At 57.1% G+C, this 22,480-nt stretch overlaps 2 protein-coding genes across 2 annotated transcripts; both read right to left on the bottom strand.

Moving 5' to 3' along the window:
* Positions 1–3,089: 3,089 nt before the first annotated feature.
* Positions 3,090–7,451, bottom strand: LOC113996132 (interleukin 18 binding protein). Its single transcript, XM_027736839.2, has 5 exons — positions 6,615–7,451; positions 5,927–5,995; positions 5,662–5,727; positions 5,248–5,377; positions 3,090–5,128 (listed from the first exon to the last, which is right to left on the bottom strand). The coding sequence occupies exons 1-5, from the start codon at positions 6,646–6,648 to the stop codon at positions 4,942–4,944; spliced, it is 486 nt and encodes a 161-aa protein (XP_027592640.1). The 5' UTR covers positions 6,649–7,451; the 3' UTR covers positions 3,090–4,941.
* A 507-nt stretch (positions 7,452–7,958) lies between these two features.
* On the bottom strand, positions 7,959–22,451 carry RNF121 (ring finger protein 121). Its single transcript, XM_027736835.2, has 9 exons — positions 22,260–22,451; positions 17,202–17,239; positions 14,767–14,908; positions 13,210–13,364; positions 12,635–12,742; positions 12,089–12,209; positions 10,878–11,011; positions 9,223–9,324; positions 7,959–8,902 (listed from the first exon to the last, which is right to left on the bottom strand). Exons 1-9 carry the CDS (start codon positions 22,314–22,316, stop codon positions 8,782–8,784), a joined length of 978 nt encoding a protein of 325 aa, XP_027592636.1. The 5' UTR covers positions 22,317–22,451; the 3' UTR covers positions 7,959–8,781.
* Between the last annotated feature and the right edge of the window lie 29 nt (positions 22,452–22,480).

A 22,480-nucleotide genomic window follows, 5' to 3' on the forward strand; every position in this document is an offset into this window, starting at 1 on the left:
ATGGTTTCTTCCCAACAAACCCCGGTTACTGCTGCGTGCTTGAATTTCTGGACACGTGAGCGGTTTGCCATCATCACAAAAGATGAAGTCAAGCTCCCCAGTTTGGGGAAACTGCAGGTGTCCACACATCCAGCATGTGCTGGGTGACAGGCCCTTCCCTGGGAAAATACAGATCAACTGAAATGGTCTGGTGGAGAGCCACCAAAGTGGGCAGGGGTACATGTGACTGTGAGAAAAGTGTGGGGGAACCGGGCACACAGCCTGGCCAAGGGAGGATGAGGTTAATGCGTGGAAAAAAGTTGCCCTGTGATATCAGGCAGACAGTGGAGCAGGTTGCCTAATGAAGGTGTGCAGGCTCCATCCTTGAGAGATTTTAGGACCCAGCTGTAGAAAATGCTGAGCTGCCTCCTCTGATCCCAGAGGTGGTCCTGCTTGCAGCAGGGGGTTGGACTGAAGATCTCCCGAGCTGCCGTCTAACCAGAGCGATTCTGTGGGAGCCTCAGGTTCTTCTGCAATGGAAAGCACATGGTTATGTCTTTTTCTGTGTGAGGCACAACCTTAAAACAAAATTTACCTGCAGATTTCAATTCTCAGCTTACAATATATTAAAAAAAATTCTAACAAGGCTTTCTAAAACAGTTGTTTCACATTTACTTTGGTCTTTAGGAAAGTGTTTACTGAATTAGTCTGATGAGTCTTGTCTTAACTTCAAGCACCTCCTTGTAGAGTGCTCTCACAGTCAGAACTGTCCATCCCCTAACAGCTCCTCCTGGCCAAACCAGACAGACTTAAAGATGTCCCATCACTCTCTTAGCAGATTGCCAGGCCTCCCACTACTAAATATGTTAAATTACAGGGCTACCCCACCACCTCCCAGTCCTTGCCTGTCCCTTCTGAAGAGTTCACCACCATCCATTGCACCACTCCAGTTGTGCCAGTCATCCCACCACGTCCCCATGATGGCAACTATGCCACAGTTTTCCTGTTGCACCGTGGCTTCCAGGTCCTTCTGTTTGCTGCCCATGCTGTGGGCATTGGGGCAGATGCACTTCAGGGAGGTTATTGATCCCAATGCCTTTTTGGGGAGAGAAGCTCCAGTTCCTGAGTGACCATTCTCAGGAGCTTCCATGGTTTCTAGCACATCAGTAACACTTTCATCCTTGCTGTTGCATGGATCTCCATTCCCTACCTCTACTGAGATGGCAGACTGAAGGACCTCGCTAGCACACAGTCCCTCAACACTGGCGTGTCACCCCCAGGATTATCTCCAGTGACCTGATTTTATCCCCTCCCCCCTTCAAATCCAGTTTAACTCTCACCCAACATGCCCTGCTAACTCCTGTGCAAAGATCCTATGCCCCTCAGAGACAGGGATGTTACCAGCACGCTTGGTGTCGGCCAAACCAACCCACGATCAAAAACTCCAACATTCTGCTGCTGGGGCAGCGTGAGGAGCAGCAAAGATGCTCAGCGCTGACTGAAACATCCAGGGGTTATCAATGCTCCATCCAGCACAAATCCAAAACACAGTCAGGGAAGAATTGGAACTCTTCCTCCCTGCCCAATGCAGCACATTCTCCACCTCTTACTCTATGCCATGTACATCCTGCTCAGGTCCCACACTATCCAATACCCACCACCACCCTTTGCTATCATACACAGATATCATTCCCTTTGTCTGTGGACCACTCCTGTGAAATGTCCATAAAATGCCCAGAAAATGTCCACAAATGTTCACAAAATCATAGAATCACAGAATGGTTTGGGTTGGGAAGGACCTTTAAGTCATCTTGTTCCAACCCTGTGCCATGGGCAGGGATACCTTCCACTAGATCAAGTCACTCCAAGCTCCATCCAACACTGAACACTTCCAGGGATGGGGCATATACCTGCTCCAGTGTGACCTTCTCCATGGCTGCAGTCCTTCCAGGGGTGTACCTGCTCTGCTGTGGGTTTATCCATGGTCACACACTTCAGGGTGCTCCAGCATGACTTCCTGCACAGCCACGGATGCTTCAAGATGTACCTTCTCCAGCGTGGTCTTGTCCTTGGGCCACATTCCCTTCAGAGATGCTCCTGCTGCAGCACAGACATATCCATGGCCACAGACACCTTGGGGTTTCTTGCTCCCACGTGGACACATCCACAGGTCACAGTAAGCAGAAGCAGCCACTAATGGGAACAAGACTAATTTACAGTAAAGTGAGCACAGAAGCTTTGTGGTTTTGCTTTCCCTTTCTCCTTGGCCTCCAGGGCTGCCCTGGCCAGGCTCTCTCCTCACACTGGAGCTTTCTCCTAGTCCCAGGGCTCCCCAAGAGGACAGTGTCTCCTTCCTCTTACCAGGGTCCCCCCCAGCTGGATTCCTGCCCCCAACCAGAGGCAGTGCCACTTGTCCACTCACACTCCCCCCACTACGGTAAATCCTCTGTGTGCCATCCCAGGAAGATGCAAGACCCTTCCATGTCCCCAGCACCTCCAACTCTCATCCCCCGACCCTCATCACCCATGGGTATCCCCCCATGTTTGGCTGTTGTCCATCTCCCCACTGGCTGATAGGGCCTCTCGTCTGGGGAGGATTCTGCTCCCAAGGGACGTGGACCCTGCTCCCGAGGGACATGGACCCTGCTCCTGAGGGACAGGAACCCTGCTCCCAAGGGACATGGACCCTGCTCCTGAGGGACAGGAACCCTGCTCCTGAGGGACGTGGACCCTGCTCCCGAGGGACATGGACCCTGCTCCTGAGGGACAGGAACCCTGCTCCCGAGGGACATGGACCCTGCTCCGGAGGGACATGGACCCTGCTCCTGAGAGACATGGATCCTGCTCCCGAGGGACATGGACCCTGCTCCTGAGGGACATGGACCCTGCTCCGGAGGGACATGGACCCTGCTCCTGAGGGACAGGAACCCTGCTCCCAAGGGACATGGACCCTGCTCCTGAGGGACAGGAACCCTGCTCCTGAGGGACATGGACCCTGCTCCCAAGGGACATGGACCCTGCTCCTGAGGGACAGGAACCCTGCTCCCAAGGGACATGGACCCTGCTCCTGAGGGACAGGAACCCTGCTCCCAAGGGACATGGACCCTGCTCCTGAGGGACAGGAACCCTGCTCCCGAGGCACATGGACCCTGCTCCCGAGGCACATGGACCCTGCTGGTGTGTGGGGTGACAGGTGAGCACGGCCGAGGCTGTCACAGGAGCAGCCAGAGGTGGCTCAGCCGGATGAGTGATGATGTTTTGGGGGTTCACTCTGGCTTGGAAGTGAGGCTGGGGGCCCAGCTGTGGGCTGCCACCCCAGCGTCACCAGTGTTGGCCCCATGGTCCCCCCTTTGTCTCTGATCCTCCGTGTTCCGTGCCGTGCTGTGCAGACACAGGGGTTCCCTGGGAGAATGTTGCTGCTGATCTGAGCCACAGCCTACTGTGTCCTCAGCAGCATGAGAGAGGGATTGGTGCAAGCACCGCACCCCCGGTCAGGAGCACCCTGACCCGCACCCACGAGGCTCAGGACACACTTCTGGCTGGGATCCCAAGGGGGTTGCTCCCGGTGGGTGACACAGCAGGGCAGGTCTCAGCTGGTGCCAGCACTGGGGTCTGGGTTGGTGCCGGGACATGTGCCAAGGAGGGGCTCTGGCCAGGGATGGAGCAGGGGGTGCTTTCCCCCAGCCTGCCCTGCCTCTCTCCACAGCCACCTCCCAAGCCCCACCACCCTCCCTGAGTTGGCCCTGCTCCTGCTGCCCCACCTCCCCAGGCACTCGCAGAGTAACCAGTTGCTTCCCTGTCCACAGCACCTCGGCATCTGTGGGCTTCCCTCGGGGGCTCTGCCCTCTGCGGAGCATCTGCTGGCCAGGACCCGGCCACTGACAGCCCCCAACACTGGCGGGACCTCGACCCCATCAAGAAGACATCAGGATGGGTGTAAGGATGCAGCTGAGTGTGGGGTCTGCGAGGGGCTGTCCCAGGGATGGGGGCTGGAATCAACAGGGCTTGGGGGTGCAGCAGGGCTGTATTGGGCAGGTCCCTGCCCAGGTGGCTGCTCCGCTGCTCACCTTCTCCTGGCTCCTGAGAGTAGCTGTGGGACAGGGGTGTCCCCAGGAGTCTCCTGCGGTTCCCTGGACTGAGGGCAGCTCATGGGGGCTGCAGCTGGGGGCTTCTTCAGCCCCCTCTATCCCTCCTACATCCTGTGCTGCAGTGCAATGCCTGCAGCCCAGTCTTGCTCAAGGGGTCCAGGCTGTCCCACAGCCCAGGGGAGTCACAGCCCCCACGAGCACACGAGGTAGCAGGGAGGGGGCTGGCACCAGCGACCCCAGCCCCAGTACCCAAGAGCAGGAGCCCTGCCAGGACAGCATGGTTAGGGGGGCTGCCCCATGGAACAGGACTTGGGGCTCAGCAATGCCATGCTGGGGGACAGCCCCAGATGCAGAGGGGGATGTGATGGGCCTATCTCCCTGGGGTCCCTGCACCCCAGGGCTTCCCCACGTACCCTCCTCCTCCGGGGCAGGGCACAGCCATAGGGCCAGGCATTCCCTGGGCAGAACTGGGACTGACCATGGTTTTCCACCACTTCACCAGGCAGGGAGGGGGGCAGAAATGGATCCTGCCCTTTGTGGGCACCAGGGCCACTTCCTCTCCCTCCCTCCTCATCCCACAGGTGCCCTGTGCACTCATGGGCAGCACCATCCCCAGGATGCAGGTGACAACGGGGCAGCCTCGATGTACTTTAATAAACCCTGGGGTCCCATAGCCAGCTACAGGCAAGGCTGGGGTCGGCCCAGGCACCAGAAGCCCCAGGCTCAGTGGGCTGGCACATGTGGGGCCATGTGGTCCCCACAGCAGGTCACGGAGATGGGCCTCCATGGAGGTGTCACACGCGCACGGTGCGGGGCTGTTGGAGCAGGGACCCTCACTGCGGGGCACTCACCCCTCACGAGTTGCTCCCTGGTGTCAGCCCAGCCCCCCACTCTCGACAGTGACACAGGCTGGTGCTGGCTGGGGCCATCGCACCTCCCTGGTGTCGACACCGAGAGGACTGAGCACCACGCAGGTGAAGTTGGTGAGCAGGTGCTGGGTGTTGAAGGAGCTGAAGTGCAGGTCACGGCGCAGGGCCGCCCCCGAGCCCCGCAGCTCCTCTCTGCAGACCCAGGGGGGACCCATCAGTGCCCACCCCGGGCTGGCAGATCCAGGGGCTCTGCCCCAAACGGGGCCACCCCGCTGCCTCTGCCCCCCCATGTCCCCCGTCCCCATACTCACTGCACTGTCCCCTCGTGCACAGCCCCGTCTGGGTACAGGCTCTCCACAAAGGAGCCGTTCCCCAGCCAGTAGAGCAGCGTCAGCTCTGGGAGCCCACTTGTCGCCTCGCATGACACCACCACGCTCTCGCCTGCAGCCGGAGGGGACGTGGGGATCAGGAGGGCTGCAAGGGTCCCCACTGCCCCCCCGTTCAGGCTGGCCACAGTCACAGCCCCTCTGCCCCCCTCAACAATGGAGAATGTCCCCCCACCTCATCAGCAACCCAAAATCTTGGCTGTGGGTGGAAGATGCACCTTGTGTGTGTGCCGGGTGCTGGTGCAGGAGCTGACCCCACTGTGCCTCCCCCAACTGGGGGGCTCACTGCAGCTTCCCCATCCCTAGGCCATCTCTGCCATGGCCCCAGGGGTCTCTCACCTGGACGGGGGGCCTCTGCTGGCATCCGCAGGATGGTGATGGTGGGGAGCTGCAGGGCCATGGCACCTGGGGGAGCAGAGTGGAGTAAGGCAGGAGGTCAAGAGCGACCCTCTGAGACCCCACATCTCTGGGGTGGGTGAGAGGGCAGGGTGCCATAGAGGCATGGGAGCACTCCTCACCCCCAGAACCCTGCACAGGCCCCTCGAGGGGCACAGAGCCCAGAGATGACCTGGCCTCCCCGGCTCGCCCAGAAACCCCCACCTACCTGCACAGAGAAGAGCCAGGACCCAGCAGGGCAGAAGCAGAAGGAGCCAGGCAGGGAGTCCCAGGGGCCCTGCAGGCAGAGATGGAGCTCAGTGCTGGACATGCTGGGATGCTCCCCACGAGCCTGGGATGGTTCCGTCCCCTCAGCATCCTCCCAGCTGGTCACGGTCCCTCCAGCATCTCCCCCCCAGCAACCCCTGGGCTCGTCCCCCCGCATCTCCCCAGTTAACCAAGATCCACCCAGCGCCTCCCCAGCATGCCATGAGCCTGGGATGGTCCCGTTCCCCCCGGCATCCCCTCCCGGGGTCCCTCAGATGGCGGCTGGTGCCCCCCAGGGCTGTCCCCCCGTCCCCTCCGTACGGGCAGACCGTAGCTCAGCCATGGGGCGGCGGCGCTCGCGGCGGCGGCGCTTTATGGGGCGGCCCCGCTTTATGGGGCGGCCCCGGGGCGGGGCGAGCGGCAGCGCCGTGACTCACCGCGAGCCGCCCCCGGCCACGGCCCCGCCGACGTGCCGCGATGCCACGGTACCGGGACCCGCACCGGCCCCGCTGCGTGTCCAGAGGGCCCGTGCCCCCATGTCCCCTAGTTCCCAGAACGTGCCTGCTGTCCCCGGCACTCCACGCCCCCTATGCTCCACGTCCCCTACACCTGGGGCGAACGTCCCTCAGGCAAGCCCATGATCAGCACACCGTGTGTCCCACCCGCTCCTGGGCGAGCATCCATGGGCCCCCAGGGATGAAGGAGCGGGGCTCGGTTGGGCCCCCGTGTCCATCACGTGGAGCATTGGCTGAGCCAAGGGGCGTCACAGGACTCTGGGACGTGCTGGTTTGCCCCCTGACACTCTGGGGTCAGGGGCAAGGCAGGGTCTGCACAAGAGGAGAGGGAGGTGGGTTAAGCCCCCAGGGGACTGAGCATGCACAGCGAGCGGGGGGAGCCCTGCCTGCTGACCCCTGGGTGTCCCACCTGGGGCAGGACAACAGCTTAGCACAGAGGAACCCCCCAGGACCCAACCCAGGCTTCACGCTGGTGCTTGGCTGTGGGAAGCCTGAGCAAGGGCAGGACCAGGACCCTCTCCCCTGTCCCACAGCAGAGCCCCCTCATCCCTTGAGCCAGCCCCTTGGCAGCAGACACAGTTTCAACAACCCACCAGTCCCATTCCCCAGCACCCCCAAGGCCAGGAGCCAGTGCAGGCACAGCCACCTGAGCTGCAGGCCCTGGCACTGCCTGGTAAAAAGTCCCTAATTCCCCAGCGAGTTTCGTTATCCCTGTTCCCAGCAGGGCAGAAAGGTGGCGGGAACAGGAATGTTTATCTTGGGGACCTGCCAAGTGCAATACGTCCCTGTCCTCCTGCTGGGATGAGGTCAGCAGCCACAGCCTCCCCACAGCACCCGTGGATGTCCAGTGGGCAGTGACGGGCCAGAGGCCACTCTCATGGCAGCACCCAGTGCCCTGTGCTCCTCTGTCACCTCCCTGCTCCCACCAACACCAACCAGCTGAGCTCTGGGTGCCACAGGTGCTTGTTTGCCATCCACACGATATCTGTCCCCCTGGGAGAGCCAAAAGGAGGAACCATGGCCTCACCCAGGAGCAGGGAAGACGATCAAGAAAAACCCAGTGCCACGTCTCCATTTCCAGGACTCTTATTTCGGTGTTTGGCACGACACTGCAATGTGGTTTCCCCCGAAAGAAAACCCAAATGACGCAGCAGGGCGCTGGGGTTCCCTGGGGAGGGGGGGCACACAGCCCACGTGGTGCCCACAGCCACACCACTGCTGCGGCCACTTCCCAAATCCCCCGAGCCAGGAGCTGCCTCATAGCCCCTCACCAGACCCCAGTCTCCTCAGACGATATGGCTCAAGTATCTGCATGCCAAAATACCACCACTGGCCCTCGGGGGACTTTGCCCCCGCCCAGTGCCAAAAGATGAGCCTGAGGCCCCTCACACCAGCAGGACTGCGGCACGGCCCCCACCGGCACGGCCAGGAGGATGCCAGGGTGCAACGCCGGGGCAAGGAAATGCCAGCACCAGCCCAACCTTCGCTCCATCCCTTTTATTCCAGTGCCAAGAAGAACAACACCCAGCGAGGAGGCCCCTGTGCCCTGGGGCAGGGGCACCCGCTCCTGGGCTGCTCTTGATGTACCGTCACCGTCACCCAAAAGGGCGCAGAGAGAGGAACAGCACCGGTCCCACTCCGTGCCCTGGCTGACAACCCCGAACAGCCAGGAGACAACGCTGGCCTTCAGGGAGAAACATAGAAAATTTGGGAGCATATAAAAGGGTTCCCCGAGACAGAGCCCACCATCACCGTGCCAGTGAGCAGCTTGGTTCCTCCCGGCACACCCATGGCACCCAGAAGGGGACCCAGCAGCCTGGGGTTGCCAGGCATCCCTCTGTCCCCTCTTTCAGGGCACTGGGCTCCAGCCTCTCCTCTGCAGCCCCCATATCCCATCCTCGCTGCCAGCAAGGCTGCTCCGGGGTGCCAGCGTCGGAGCCGGCAAAGCCTCGGCCCTTCTCCCCATGGCCTCCCCTGGCAGAGCGGCAGGAGGGAGCTGGAGAACAGCCCCCAGCCCAAAGCTCAGCCCAGGGGGGTGCTGCAAAGGACCCGAGAGGGGCAGGGAAAGGGGACGAGTGTCTCTTTTCAGCTGCAATAGAAAGTTTTAAATACGCTCATTAAAATAATTGCTTTTTAAAAAAATCCTCCCTCAGCTCTGGCAGGAGGGGCCCCAATGCTGCTGTCCTCAGGGGTGGCCGAGGTCCTGAGAGGTGATGGAGCAAAGCCAGCATCCCCGGTGGCAACTGTCCCCGGCCCTGGGCACGCGTCCTCTCGTGGCTCTGCGGCTCCCCACCGCCTGCGCTTACTCCAGCCCCAGGATGTAGTTGATTCCCTGGACCAGTCCGATGATCACCGGCTGCCAGGCCACCAGGTAGCGCAGCCAGTCCAGCAGCTGCCCATACATTACGTGAGGCCTCTCCCAGCTGGGTAGGAAGGAGTTAAAGAGCCATGGGGAGATGGTGAGAGGAGCACGGCCCACCCAGGAGCCACCCAAAGGTGCCCCAAAGCAGGGACAGAGAACACAGGTGCCCAGGGAGGGACGGACACCGGCACCCGGGGAAGGACAGACATGGGTCCCCGCAGAGGGAAAGCTGTGGCCAGGCTTGCCTTGGGTTTGCAGGGTCTCTGCCACTGTCATGGGCTGCAGTGGCTTACCCAGGGTAAGATGAGCCCCTCACCCCTTATGTGCTCTACCCACTTCTCTCCTTCCCGCAGTGCTGGCTCCCAGCAGAAGAAAGGATACGGATTACTGAACATCCTCTTGAGATCCACCTTCTCTTTGCAGTATGGACACGTCTGCTTCTTCCCAACAATGCACCAGCCACGGATGCAGAACTCATGAAACCTGGGGAGTGGCAGGTTAAGGGGAACTAGAGGAAGAGGGGCACACATGACTGAGCGTGGAGGGAACCACCGAGCCTAAGAAAATCCCCCCAGGCCAAGGAAACATCCCACTGCATGAGGACGGTGCATTGCACAACCACAGACCTTTCCTAGAAGGTGCAGCAGCTTCCAGGGACAGCAGAAGGGGCTCATGGGGCAGCAGGATGGGACCAGGGAGGCAGAATGATGGCCTGACCAATGCATGGGCACCGGGGAGACTGAAACCCTTCACTGATGGTGCCCAACACTGGGAAGGTTCAGACAGTCTGGGAGAGCTCTGTGAGCTGTGTGCATTTTGGAAGCCTTCTTCAAAGGCTTCTTGGGGATTGACAACATATTTATGGAATTTCTCCCAGGATCTGACTTACTGCTATGCTCCGTCACAAGGATGTGCACAACTGAGCACTGCCTGGGGAAGTTACAGGGAAACACGAGGTGGCTGCAGCCGACTTGCCATGCACAAGGGTGTCACTGAGCAAACAAACTTCCCCCAGAATATCTCTGCTGCTCAAACCAAGGGGGAATGCCAGTGAGTCAGCAACAGCAGCCACTCCCTTGTCAGCCCTGGAGCCATAGATCCAGGGGTGCCCAGCCAGCCCTCACCCCAGAGGACCACCAGGACATAGACCAGCTCCTCTGACAACCACACAACCCCGTGCTGCCATAGTCCCAGACTCTGCACGAGTCAGCCATAAATCTCACAAGCAGTTCCTAACAGTTAAATTTAGGCCATGAGTTTTGCCAGCATGACCTTTGCCTAGGCCCAGTTTGGAAACCACCTTGCAGGCAGTAATGCACGCGGTGCCAGAGGACATTCCACTTCCAGGCTGAGTCACCACAGAGAAAAAACCCTGACCTGTCTCAGCTGGGGCTGAGCAACAACCAGGACTTCCAGTTTCAAAACCCACTTCACATCAATCAGCTGATGGGAAGGGCTGAGTGACTCCAGGGTCCTGGAAACCCTGGAGGAGTTCTGGGAAAGGAGGAAGCTGCCAGGCTGTGATCAGAGCAGGCAGTGACCAGCAGTGCTGGACCCAGGGGCTGTTTTCAGAGGGAGGCCAGCAGTGTTTCCCCCGATTTTATGTTATGGAGACTCAGACAGGACCCACCGCACTGGCTCTCTGACGAGGGGCCAGCATGGCACAGAGCAGGGCACGTCCCAACCTCAGACCATCAGAGCTGCCACTGCCAGGCAGATAGGTCACAGCGGATTTGGCAAAGGCAGGTGGAAAGTGAGGTGCAGCTCCATGGCCGAGCAAAGGGAGCTGGGGAGGGAAAGAAAGAGGAAATAAACACTTGTGATACACATGGAGGTGGCAACCAAGTGATTTCATGGATGCTGAGTCAGTGAGGACACAGCCATGGATCACATGCAAATTCAGCCAGACAGCCCCAAGTCCCAGGACGGGCATTTCTTCACCCACTGTGGGAGAAGCCGTGGGGCAGGAGCTCCCTGCTGCCCACCCCAGTGTGGGGCCAGCGAGGCGAGGGGCTGGCGCCTGCAGAGAAGGATACACGTGGTTGCAGGAGAGGCGGTAGGTGTTCTCGATGATCCCCTCCTCGTTGACGTCCACAAAGATCTGCTGGCCACAGACGGCGCAGACGCTGTCGGAGAGGTGCTTGGTGGGCATTCCCGAGGCGCTGTAGAACTGAGCGAGGGCAGAGCAGAGGGAGAGCGGTGACAGCGGGAGGGCACGTGTCCCACGCCCGCGGTGGCACGGCTAAGCTCTAAGGAGGGCTGGGGGCAGCACCCCGGGAGTCGCCTCGGCCTTTGGGGCTTAAAAACCCTGTTACAGGTCCAGCTGCGGGAAACAACTACAACAGGACAGGGAGCTGCTCAGTGATGCAGTGGCCCATCACATCCCAGCCCCACGCACCCCCTTCCCATGCCGAGGGACTCGCTGTCAACCCCAGCTCCCTAATCCCTTTCCACGGGACTCTCTCCAGGCTCGTGTCTTCAAATTTGTACCTATAACCAGGATTATGCCACCCCAGGAGGAGAATCTTGGCACTTGCCCTGCTAAATTTCACATGGCTGAAGCTTGCCCAGCTCTCTCGTCTGTCCAGCTCTCACTCCTAAGAGGCCACAGCCTCTCCTGGTTTAGTATCATCAGCAAAAACATGCCTCCCTCAGAGTCCTGGCACATTTTTGCTCTGAGCATCTGACAGAGCCCTGGGGATCTGAGAGAGACCTGAGCTGTGCCAAGGTGTTGCAGTGTGGCCTGTGAGAGGCTGGAGCAGAACCTCAAGAAGCAGCAGCAGAAAGCTCAGAAAGGAAGAGGAGGAGGAAAGACAAAGTCCAAGATCCTAAACAGCTGCTGAAAAGAAGAAATATGACCTACTTCACTGGTGTCTTATGTCACATATTCTAAGTGGATTGGGTTATTTTGATATCACACGAGTGGGCTACAGATTTTGGGCCACCAAGCCCTCTGTCCACAGGGGCAGCAAAAGTCTCTGAACAACCTGTGCCAGTGCCACACCGCACTCCTGGGGAAGTACTTCTTGTCCTTCTGGGGCTGAGGGGACCCAGCAGAGGCTTCGCTCTTCAGGAAGGCTCTCAGAGCAACTCTTGCTACGTTATAGCCAGGGACCCTTCCTTGAGGGGGAAGTTTGATGCACTTTCCCATTGGAGGGAGGCCAGAGCTGCTGCTGGGACCAACATGTTTCAGGCCCCCCGCTATGGGGATGACTCTGGCCTGGGGGGCAGCCCCTGGTGAACTCACCCCAATGGTCGAGGCCATGTAATCCGCACACATCTCGGCAAAGTCCCGCTCCAGCACTCCGTAGTAAAGACCGTAGAAGAGGAGGGAGATGCCAAAGTCCATTGCATCTTCTGGTTTGATTCTACAACAGAAAAGCCCAACCATCAAGAGGTTTTTTTGAGGGCAAAGCCGCTCTTATCATATTCCGGAGAACATACGATTCTAGAGAATATTCCAGAGAAGTGGTCAACCTCTCTAAACATGAAGCTGACTTGGACTAGACTCCCCTGCCGCCACCTCTGGGCTGGCTGCTTCTTGCAGGTACAGCTTCATCAGTATAGCAAAGAAAATCCCACTGCTGCCCCCGGACTGGACACCACAGAGCTGAGGGAGCTGCCGACAGCTGAGCTGGAAAAAGGGCTCTCCAGCCACCTGGACCAGTTCAGGTACCAGCACCTCACCCATGATCCTCTCAGGAGCAAAAGGACACCCCAGTAGTCTCTTTGGTGCCATTAATCAGTGGCATGTTAGACCCCATTGCCCCAGGAGTGGGAAAGATTCACTCACCTGAATAATAAGTTAAGACCAAAGAGTGTAAACATGACAGCCATGTACCCCACGATCCCAGTTGCATAGCTGATCTTGTATATTAGTAGAAACCATTTATAAACCAGCCTGTAAAGAATTAAAACAAAGAATTTAACAATTTCATTTTTTCCTGAGTGAAACTGTGCCGATCACCCGAAGAGTTTTATTTCTCAAACCCACAGTGTTTTTGCAGACACATCGCCTACCCCTACACATGGGCAAGAGGTTTACATTCCTAATTCAACCTGCCGTGGGCTGCTCACAGTCTTGACTTCCAAACTAGAAACCTCAGGATCTCGGAAGGCCATAAGGAAGCATGCTGCACACCGGGAATGCCCTGGGTGAGGCTACCAGCCCACGTGGAATCTGCCTTTCCACCACCCACCCGGGTACCAGGTGCATCGGGCTGGCTGCCAGCAGCCACTAAAGTCCTTCACACCAGGCTCCCAGGATGCAAAGCATAACACAGTCATCTGTGGCAGGGAAACTGGAAAAAACTCCTTGTAATGGTTACTCTGGGGCTGAGAAGTTTCCTCAGGAACACACGGACGAACCTGGGTGTTGTCTGTACCAGAGGCTTTCGAGTTGCCCTGAAGGTGACAAAAGCTGTGACTGCTGAGAAGAGCACCCAGATCACCAGGAACCGCCACCAGTACAGCTTGATCGTGAAATACAGAGGCACTACCCACATCTGGAAGAGGGTCACCATCTGCAGGAACAGAGGAAAGGCACTCGGAGCTGGTTCTCTGCTCCTCAGACATCAGAAACATCCTGACAGTCATGGCAGCCATTCTCTTGCCTGCCTCAAAGGGCCCTGAAAAGCACCAGGAAACTGTGGAGGTTTGGTCTGTGGCACCCAGAAAACAGCTCAGAGCTCGGCTGAGAGCATGAGTCTGATGGGGTGCAACTGAGGGAGCTGGGGGGGCTCAGCCTGGATAGAAGGAGGCTCAGAGGGGACCTTCTTGCTCTCTGCAACTCCCTGACAGGAGGGGGGAGCCAGGTGGGGTCAGGCTCTGCTCTCAGGGAACAAGGGACAGGACAAGAGGAAATGACCTCAAGTTGTGTCAGGGAAGGTTTAGGTTGGATATTGGGAAAATTCCTTCCCTGAAAGGGTGATCAAACCCTGGCACAGGTTGCCCAGGGCAGCGGTGGAGTCACCATCTTTGGAGGGATTTAAAAGACATGTGGATGTGGCACCTGGGAACAAGGGTTAGTAGTGGGCTTGGCAGTGCTCGTTGGACTCCATGATCTTGGAGGGCTTTTTCAACCCAAACGGTTCTGTGATTTTGCGAGGGAGTCAGAGGCAGCAGTCAGGTGATTTCTGGTAGCAAAGGCTAGAGCTGGAGGGAGAATGCAGAGGAACCATCTCTAGAGTAAGGTACAGGAGATGGTCCACCCAACCAGTTGTTGTAGGGCAGCTTCATAAACCTTTGCCTTCCCAGGGTCCTGACGCTGCAGCACAGACAGGTATTACACAAGGTGAGAAGGTTTTGGCTTGTCTCTGCACTCCAGCCTATTCCCAAATGGATCTACAGTTGTGCAGCTGAGCTCTCGTGGTGCCGCTGGAGGGAAACGGGCAAACAGGTTCGGTTCAAAGTTCACAGAGGATTACAGGTACTCCCAGGAAACATTAATTATGATAATATTATCATTACTGTTATGACAAGGAAGTCAGAGTGAAGTTGGTTCAGTTAAATAACAGACCCAGCCACCCAGCTGGTGGCATTGGCAAGTGGCAGGTCTGCTCGGCAGAGTGCTGCAGGAACCATCAAACCCAGGGGCCTGGCAGCAAGGAGCTCCCATTGCTTCCAAGGAAGCACCCACAAAATGCAGTTTCTCTCTGGACAACACCTGAGATCTGGTTGTCAATCCCAGGTGTCAAGGCACCATGTCACACGGAGTTATTGGTATCGCTTCCAGCAAAACCTGAGGCCTTCAGGTCCACCCATCCTCACCCCTACTTAAAATCCCCCCATGCTGCTGCGAAGTCAAGGGAATCCCAACACCAGACAATAGGAAAACCAGGAACACACTTCTCACTGGCAAAAGGAGGGTGTCAGTGAATGCTCACATCCAGCCTCAGGCGGAACAGCTGCAGGGGGGTCACTTACGTTGTAGGAGCGAGGGTGCCGCTGCTTCCACTGGACCAAGAGGAGCTGTGCCACCACCAGCGTGGCAATGAGGATGAGGACCATCTCGGCATGCATGGCCTCGTGCCCGCGGTGCTTGGCGTGCATCCGTGCGTGCTCCACCCTGCAACAACCAGGAAAAGGTGGCTGAGACTGCACAGTGGGGGACAGACACCTCGGGAGAGCCGGGAAGACCAGGCAGAAAAACAGCCCAAAGAGGAATCGTGGAGTCAGCGGCTGTGAACAGTCCACGGGAGAAAGGACGAAAGGTCGCTCTGGGACCAGCTCATTTCTACGCTGTGAAAGTCAAGAACAACACCCAGCCCATCCAGGTGTGAATGAGGTGGAAACTCCCACTGACCTACCTGAACTAACGAACATGGAGCGTACGGTCCACATAACTCACAATCCCAGAACGGGCAAGGTTAGAAGGGACCACTGGTGGGGTCATCTGTTCCAACCTCCCTGATGAAGCACGGTCCTCCTAGAGCACACTGCAATGTTTGACCCCCTGAGTGTGTGTCAATTCTCATTACCAAACTCTCAGCCCAGGTTCAGAGCCACTAACACCATTTTCCCTCTTGCCCAGCAAGGGAAAGGCTGCAAGAGTCAAGGGTGGGGGACAGTTGACACCTAACAAAACCCCCAAGTACCAGCAAATCGCTTCTCTCCACCATGAGCATGCTGGAACAAGTGACTTCCAGACTGATGCTCGCCAGATACCTGGGGTTTCTTTGCAGCTTGTGCTGTTTGACCAAAAAGCAAGGTGGAATTAAGAGCTGTGACATCCTTATGTCTTGGTCTCCAGGTGATAATACGGTTCAAATTAGAAGAAAAAAAATCCAAACCCAATAAATATGCCAAATTCTCTGATTTTAAGTCATTCTCTAAAAATTAACACAGAATCACAGAATCAGGGAATGGGTCGGGTTGGAAGGGACTACAGTGGGTCATCTGGTCCAACATCCCTCCTCAAGCAGGGTCATCCCAGAGCACATGGCACAGGATTGTGGCCAGACAGTTCTGGAATATCTCCAGTGAGGGAGACTCCACCCCCTCTCTGGGCAATCCATCCCAGTGCATGATCACCTGCACAGGGAAGTTCTTCCTGTTCAGGTGGAACTTCCTGGGCATCAGTTCCTGCCCGTTCCTCTTGTCCCATTGCTGGGACCCCCGAGCAGAGCCTGCTCCAGCCTCTGCCCCCTCCCTGCAGACACTGACACACCCTGGGGAGGGCCCCTCTCACTGTCTCCCCTGGAGGCTGAACAGCCCCAGCTCCCTCAGCCTTTCCTGCTCCCAGAGATGCTCCATCCCTTCGGCATCTCTGCAGCCTCTGCTGGACCTGCCCCAGGAGCTCCCTGTCCCTGCTGTGCTGAGGAGCCCAGAGCTGGACACAGCACTGCAGATGTGCCTCATCAGGGCTGAGCAGAGGGGCAGGATCACCTCCCTCAACCTGCTGGCAATGCTCTTCCCAATGCCCCCCTGGACACCACTGGCCTTCTTGGCCCCCATGGCACACTGCTGGCTTAGAGGGAGCTTGTTGTCCACCAGGACCCCCACGTCCTTCTCCACAGAGCATCCTTCCACCTTCCAGCAGGTCGACCCCCAGCCTGTACTGGAGCAATACCGAGAGACCAGTCTCACTGTGATTTTCAATAAACATCTGGCTGAAATTGGTTTAGCTTAAGGAAAAGGAGGGTTTTTGAGGCCCCTTACTACAAGGCAGACACTGAGGTGCTGGAGGGTGTCCAGAGAAGGGCAACAGAGCTGGGGAAGGGTCTGGAGCACAAGATTGATGAGGAGCGGCTGAGGGAGCTGGGGGGGCTCAGCCTGGAGAAGAGGAGGCTCAGCCTGGAGAAGAGGAGGCTCAGCCTGGAGAAGAGGAGGCTCAGGGGGAACCTTCTGGCTCTCTGCAGCTCCCTGACAGGAGGGTTGATTGAGGTGGGGGGTGGTTTCTTTTTCCAGGTAACAAGTGACAGAACAAGAGAAAACAGCCTCAGATAGTGCCACAGGATGTTTAGGTTCGACATTTGGGAAAATTTCTTCACAGAAAGGATTGTCCAGCCCTGGCACAGCTGCCCAAGGCAGTGGGGGAGTCCCCATCCCTGGAGGGATTTAACAGAGGTGTGGATGTGGTGCCTGGGGACACGGGCGAGTGGTGGCCTTGGCAGTGCTGGGGGAATGCTTGGACTTGATGGTCTCAGAAGGCTTTTCCAACCTAAACTATTCTGTGATTCTAATATTTAGCAAGTAGTTTAAAAGAAAAAACATGCTTTTTAAGACAGTCCATACTTCCCCTCAGCAAAAACTGCTGACCCTGTCCTCTCCCACTGTGAACACGGGCTGTGCTGCCAGTCGCTCCGGCCCGGAGCGGGAGCTCGAGCTGCACACACCGATTCACCTCCCAGCACACTCACCTCCATCTCTCCTCTGGGGACAAGTGCGAGAGGTCAACCTAGGGAGACAAGAAAAACACCCATGAAATCAGCCACTGGAGTGTGGGAGCAGCAGCAGCACCACAGAATGGGTAACTCGTTCCCTTCCCCTTCCTGAGCAGCAAGGTGCTGGCCCGTGCCCACACGAGCAGGACTCTGTGTGCCTGTGCTGCCTGTTCACCACAAGAAACACAGCACCCAGCTCCTTTATCTCCTGGTGAGACCCTGAGCCGTGCTGACAGCCATCCCGTGAGACCTCCACGATTGCTCTCTGAGAACTTGAAGAAGGAATCTCTGGATTCAGATACTTTAAATAACAAACCTGGATGTGCCCATGGTGACAGCACAGCCCAGAGTTGTCCTTCACCCTCCCAGGCTGCACAGGGAAAGCAGTGAGCCCCCCTGCTCCTCTGCCACCTCCACTTCCCTATTTTACTGGAGCTGAGGCTCTGCCCACTATCCCACACCACCACTACCAGAGAATTGGTTTAAATCCCATGTTCACAACCCTGCCTGGCATCTCGGGGCACGGAATGGTCATCCCAGTGTAGCCAATGCAAATGCAGTCCAAAACCCCACCAGGCTGCAGGACAGGGGACAGTATCTGCACACCAGCAACGAAACAGTGCTAAAAAAAATTTCAAAATCACAGAAAAGGAAAGATTTAGGCCTTGCTTTGCTGAGATGGCTGGAAGTTCCTCCCAAACGTTACAGGCAAGAGCAACCCAAGAGTGACAGGAGCTGCTGTTATTAGTGATGATTGACAATGGGCTCATGTAATCCATCTTCTCCAGTGAGATTTTGTGTGAATACTCTCCCTTTGGGACAGGGGAAGAGTGGGGGGAGCTTTGACACTGCATTTCAGCTTTCACTTGGAGCTTTATATAAAATTATAGAATCACAGAATGGTTTGGGTCAGAAAGACCTTAAAGCTCTCGTTCCTATCCCCCTGCCATGGGCAGGGACACCTTCCACTAGAACAGGTTGCTCCAAGCCCCATCCAACCTGGCCTTGAACACTTCCAGGGACAGGGAGTCCACAGCTTCTCCAGGCAAAATCTTTACCTTCACAAAATCTTCACCTAATTGCTGAGGACCCTCCAGCCCCAATCATGTCCCCTGACAGTCTCACAGACCGGGCAGCACACTGACCCACAGCACTAGGGAGGGAATCCCGCTGCTCTGGGTCCCGTTGCCTTTTCTTGGTGAGACATAAACTCAGATTAAACCAAGAGCAGCTCGTCTGGGGCTGGGAATGTACACATGGGGTTTAGAAATCCTCACGGGGCCGGAAACACTCCAGCACTGCCCAAGCATTGGGGATGGAAATTGGAAACAAGCCATAGCAAGGACTTTGATATCTCTCTGTCCTGCACACACAGCAGAGATGTGTACACAGGAACAGGCTCCACCTCGCCCCACTGGGTACAGGGCCGTGGGCTTGGCTCCAACCTTTACCCCAGGGCTCTCCCTGGCATGGCACAGCCCTCAGCCTCGCCTGCCCGGGGCACCACTGCCAGCACAGAGGTGTGTCACAGCCAGCAGCTCCCATCGCAGCCGGGCTTGGCTGAGGGCACACGCAGCTGCCCTGCTTCCCCTGCGGTGCCTAATTACACCCCAGGGTGAGGAGGCAGGAAAGACACACAGCAGCAATCCGACTGCCTGATGTGGAACATCTGCTGAGCTTCACCCCAGAGCAACACTTGCGAGACATTCAGCTCCTGAGGCCCTTGAGGAGTACTTCAGGACCTAGATGCAAAATCTAGAGCCACGAAAATCCGTGTTGGAGCTCGCTGGCTTGTGTCAGAACCTGTGGGGAGGCGGTGACAACCTGACACTGACACCGAGAAGGGTGTTTGTATCGACCAAAGTCCCCGAGTGCCTCTGCTCCTAAAACAGCCGGTCCAGATCCATCAGTTCAGTTGCTGTGACACAATTTGGAGCAAGAACAACTGTTCTGATACAAACAGGAAAAAAAGAGATTTAAAAACTAGTCACTGCACGCAGGAGAAGCTGAGAAATCCCAAGCGCTCGTTGGCTCCAGTGTAGGTCGATCCCCCTGCAAGCTCCAGGAGTCACGCAGGTGCTTCCACTGCCTCCCCCCAGGAGATCCCTGCTCCCCCCAGGCTCTGGCCCCATCCTTGCTGAATAAGGATGTTTGACAAGCACCTTCCAACCACACCAATTTTTTTATCCCTATACAGTGGCTCTGCTCACTCCTCCGTACCACACCATCAGCCACGCCATCCACAGGTCAGCCCTGCCTTGGGAAACACTTCCCAGCCTCTTTGCTTCAGCATCTTCCCCAAATCTCCAAATGCTTCCAGCAGCCCCAAACCCTGTGGAAATCCTGCTGATATTCCACAAAGGTTCCTCCAAGCTGTGCTTCCAAGCCAACCACGGATCCACAGCACCAGACACAATTTTGCCTCAGTCACAAGGACTGAGCTTCACCAGATTTCCCAGAGCTCAAAGCTCCTGAAATAACTTTATTAAGGGGGGCCAGGACATGACATAAGGGATGTTGGGAGGCATCTGATGGCTGTCAGACAGGACTTGGCACAGCAGCCCACCCAAGCCAGATCTTCCAGCTAACCCCTCCTTGATCTGCACACTCTCTTAGCACAGAAGTTTTGGGTTGGGGCTAAAAATGAACAGTGATGGTGAAGGAAGCACCTGGGCTCACCAGCAAGCATTCATTCTATTTTTAGTTTGGGGTTGTCTTATTTTAATACCCAGTTTTTGGGTCTCTTGGGGGGTTTTGGGGTCTCTTCCTCTCTCTGATGACAACATTGAAGAACCTCTGCTTGTAAATCTCTACCAGGGGAGTTAGACAAGAACAACGAGGGTGAAGCAGCTAAAGATCGGTTCTATCAAGTGTTGAGCACCAGCCCACTGCTGCTGCAGCTTCCTCCAGCTGCCACATCAACACAGGACCCAGTGTGCAACCAACTACAGCTCTTAGAAAAGCTTTTTTTAAAAAAAATTAGGAATTAAGAATGATTCTTCCGCTCTCTGTCTCTTCTGCAACTCACGATGCACTTAAAAACCCCAACCTCCTCTGTGTGACGACTGGGAGAAACTGGATACCTTGGACTAAAGTCTAATCATCTCCTCGGACGTGGTACGATGGCCCTTGGAAGAACCTCGTGCCACTCCCCATTTCTTTAAGGGCCTGATGTCCCAAAGCCTCCACCAACCTGTGATCCCCACCATTGGGACAGTCAATGCAATTACCCCCTCAAGGAAAACACAAAGGCTGTTGAAAGGGTCAGCACCAAAACCAGAACCACCCGTTCCTCAGAGCCCAGGGGGCTGGGGGGATCTCCAGGCACACACATGCTGCTGTGAGCCGGCTCTAATCTCCTTATGCTCTAAATCTGTGAAGGAGGCAAGGAGAATGCCTTGAGGATGGAGAATAAGCAGCTGCTGATTTCAGTTCAAAGCTCCAGAGCAGCCACCAGCCCTGATCTCACCTTTCCCACAGCCCCAACCTCAGTCTTTGTCTCACAGCACCCGCTAGGAACAACCTGACGTGATGGGAAGATAAATCTCAAAGTGTTGCAAGTTCAACCAAGGCAGGTTGGGAAGAGGCACATTCTTTAGTGAAAGTCTGGACAGATTTTGGAATCTCAATTCTGCTTTCTTCCTGCTCATAAAACAGCACAGGAACAAGGATATGGGAGGAGGAAGGTCCCAACTGATCAAACACTTGGATAATTGGAAACTAAACATTTGTTGAAGGCCCAAGCTCCCTGCAGGCAGAGCCAGAGCCACAGGACACTCGGCTGTATTCCAGGGGAATGTTAAACTGCTTTCAGGTCCCCACCATTAGTGATTCATCAGCAACCTGCTCTGCCCAAAGAGCTGCCAGGACCTCTGGACAACACAAGCAGACAGGTTTTGTCCTGACGGACACAGGTTGTGTGGAATCACAGGGATAAGCACAGGTCCTATATGCGCTGCCTCACCCGCTGCCCCCTCCCGACGCCCTCACTGCCAGCCCCCAAAGTAGCTTCCTGACAGAATGAAAAATGGGAATTTCACTTCTGAGCATCAGAGACCTTGGATCTTTCGCATTTTTACATACAGAGTCACCAGAAAATATCTTAGAAATATAACCAGTAGCAACTCGACAGTGATTGCTTTGTGGTCCAAATCTCCATCACCCCACTGCACCTGCTCTCTGACAGCAACACAGGATGTGGGGAGGAGGCACAAGCTCCCACAGTTCAGCCATACACCAGGGAATCTCCACAGCTTGACTCTGCCAGGAATCTTCTTCAACATAACCATCAGCATCTGAGAATTTTTAAGCGAAACCACCTATTCTTGAGGAAAAGCACCAAAAAGTACCTGACTGCACCAGCAGTCACCCACAGTAACACACAGTGCAGGCAGGATGGAACCACGTTCTCCACACAGAACAGACCCAGATTCTCCTGGTTCTCTACGAGTTGAAAGAAAACTCCTGAGCATAAAGCACAGGGGACGGCGAAGAGCCCCTGCAAAGCCCGGGGCATCAGTGCCGGTGCCCGTGGCACACACACCACCCTGCTCCCAGTTCCAGCTTTCCAAACAGAGTTCTTGTTTCCAGCTTTGTAATTTTTCATCCCCAGGAACGCTTGAAAGCCAGCATGGGAACAACAGCCGAGCCTCCATCCCCGCCCTCCTGCCCCCGGGACCTCCCCCGTCCCGCTGCCCCACGGGCCTCCCGAAGCCCCCAGCGCCCCTCTGCCCCCGGGACGCTCAGTGTTCCCCCACGCCAGGGATCCCCAGAGCCCCCCCCAACACTAACACTCCCCACACCCACCTGCCCCAAAGCCCAACAAGCTCAGAGTGCCCCAGACTCCCTCTCTCCCACTCCAGGGACCCTCAGAACCCCTCAGCGTACACCCCGACTCCGCTCCCCCGCGCCCCCCAGGCCCCGCGCCCGAGCGGCTCCCCTCCGGCCTCCCCCGCGGGGGAGCTGCCGGCCCCGCAGCCGCCTCCCCCTCCCCTCCGCGGCTGCCCCCGGCCCGGCCCGGCGCAGCCCCCACACCTCCTCCACATCGCGCTCGACGGGGCCGCCAACCTCCACCTCCAGCACCGCCGCCATCTTGCCCCGCCCCCCCAGCGGCCAGCTCCTTCCGCCGCCGTCCGCCAATCACCGGGCGAGCCGCCGCCCTTGGGCCAATCTCTGCGCGCGGCGCTGCCCCGGCGGCCAATGGGGAGCGGGGAGGGGCGGGACGCGTGCCAGGCGCGGGGGAGCCGTCCCGGCCG

This window comes from Pipra filicauda, unplaced genomic scaffold (genome assembly GCF_003945595.2).
Source record: "Pipra filicauda isolate LSUMZ 115617 unplaced genomic scaffold, ASM394559v2 scaffold352_size854550_pilon, whole genome shotgun sequence".
Classification (NCBI taxonomy): Eukaryota; Metazoa; Chordata; class Aves; order Passeriformes; family Pipridae; genus Pipra; species Pipra filicauda.

Bases quoted from the DNA above. Each gene is read 5' to 3' on its own strand.
- LOC113996132 (XM_027736839.2), bottom strand. From the start codon at position 6,648: ATGGATGCTCGCCCAGGAGCGGGTGGGACACACG. The intron at 5,728-5,926 runs GTAGGTGGGGGT...CTGCTCCCCCAG, and splicing joins CCTGGCTCTTCTCTGTGCAG to GTGCCATGGCCCTGCAGCTC. The intron at 5,129-5,247 runs GTGAGTATGGGG...CTGGGTCTGCAG, and splicing joins GTGCACGAGGGGACAGTGCA to AGAGGAGCTGCGGGGCTCGG.
- RNF121 (XM_027736835.2), bottom strand. From the start codon at position 22,316: ATGGCGGCGGTGCTGGAGGTGGAGGTTGGCGGCCCCGTCGAGCGCGAT. The intron at 17,240-22,259 runs GTGTGGGGGCTG...TTGTCTCCCTAG, and splicing joins TCGAGCGCGATGTGGAGGAG to GTTGACCTCTCGCACTTGTC. The intron at 14,909-17,201 runs GTGAGTGTGCTG...TGGTTGTTGCAG, and splicing joins TCCCCAGAGGAGAGATGGAG to GGTGGAGCACGCACGGATGC.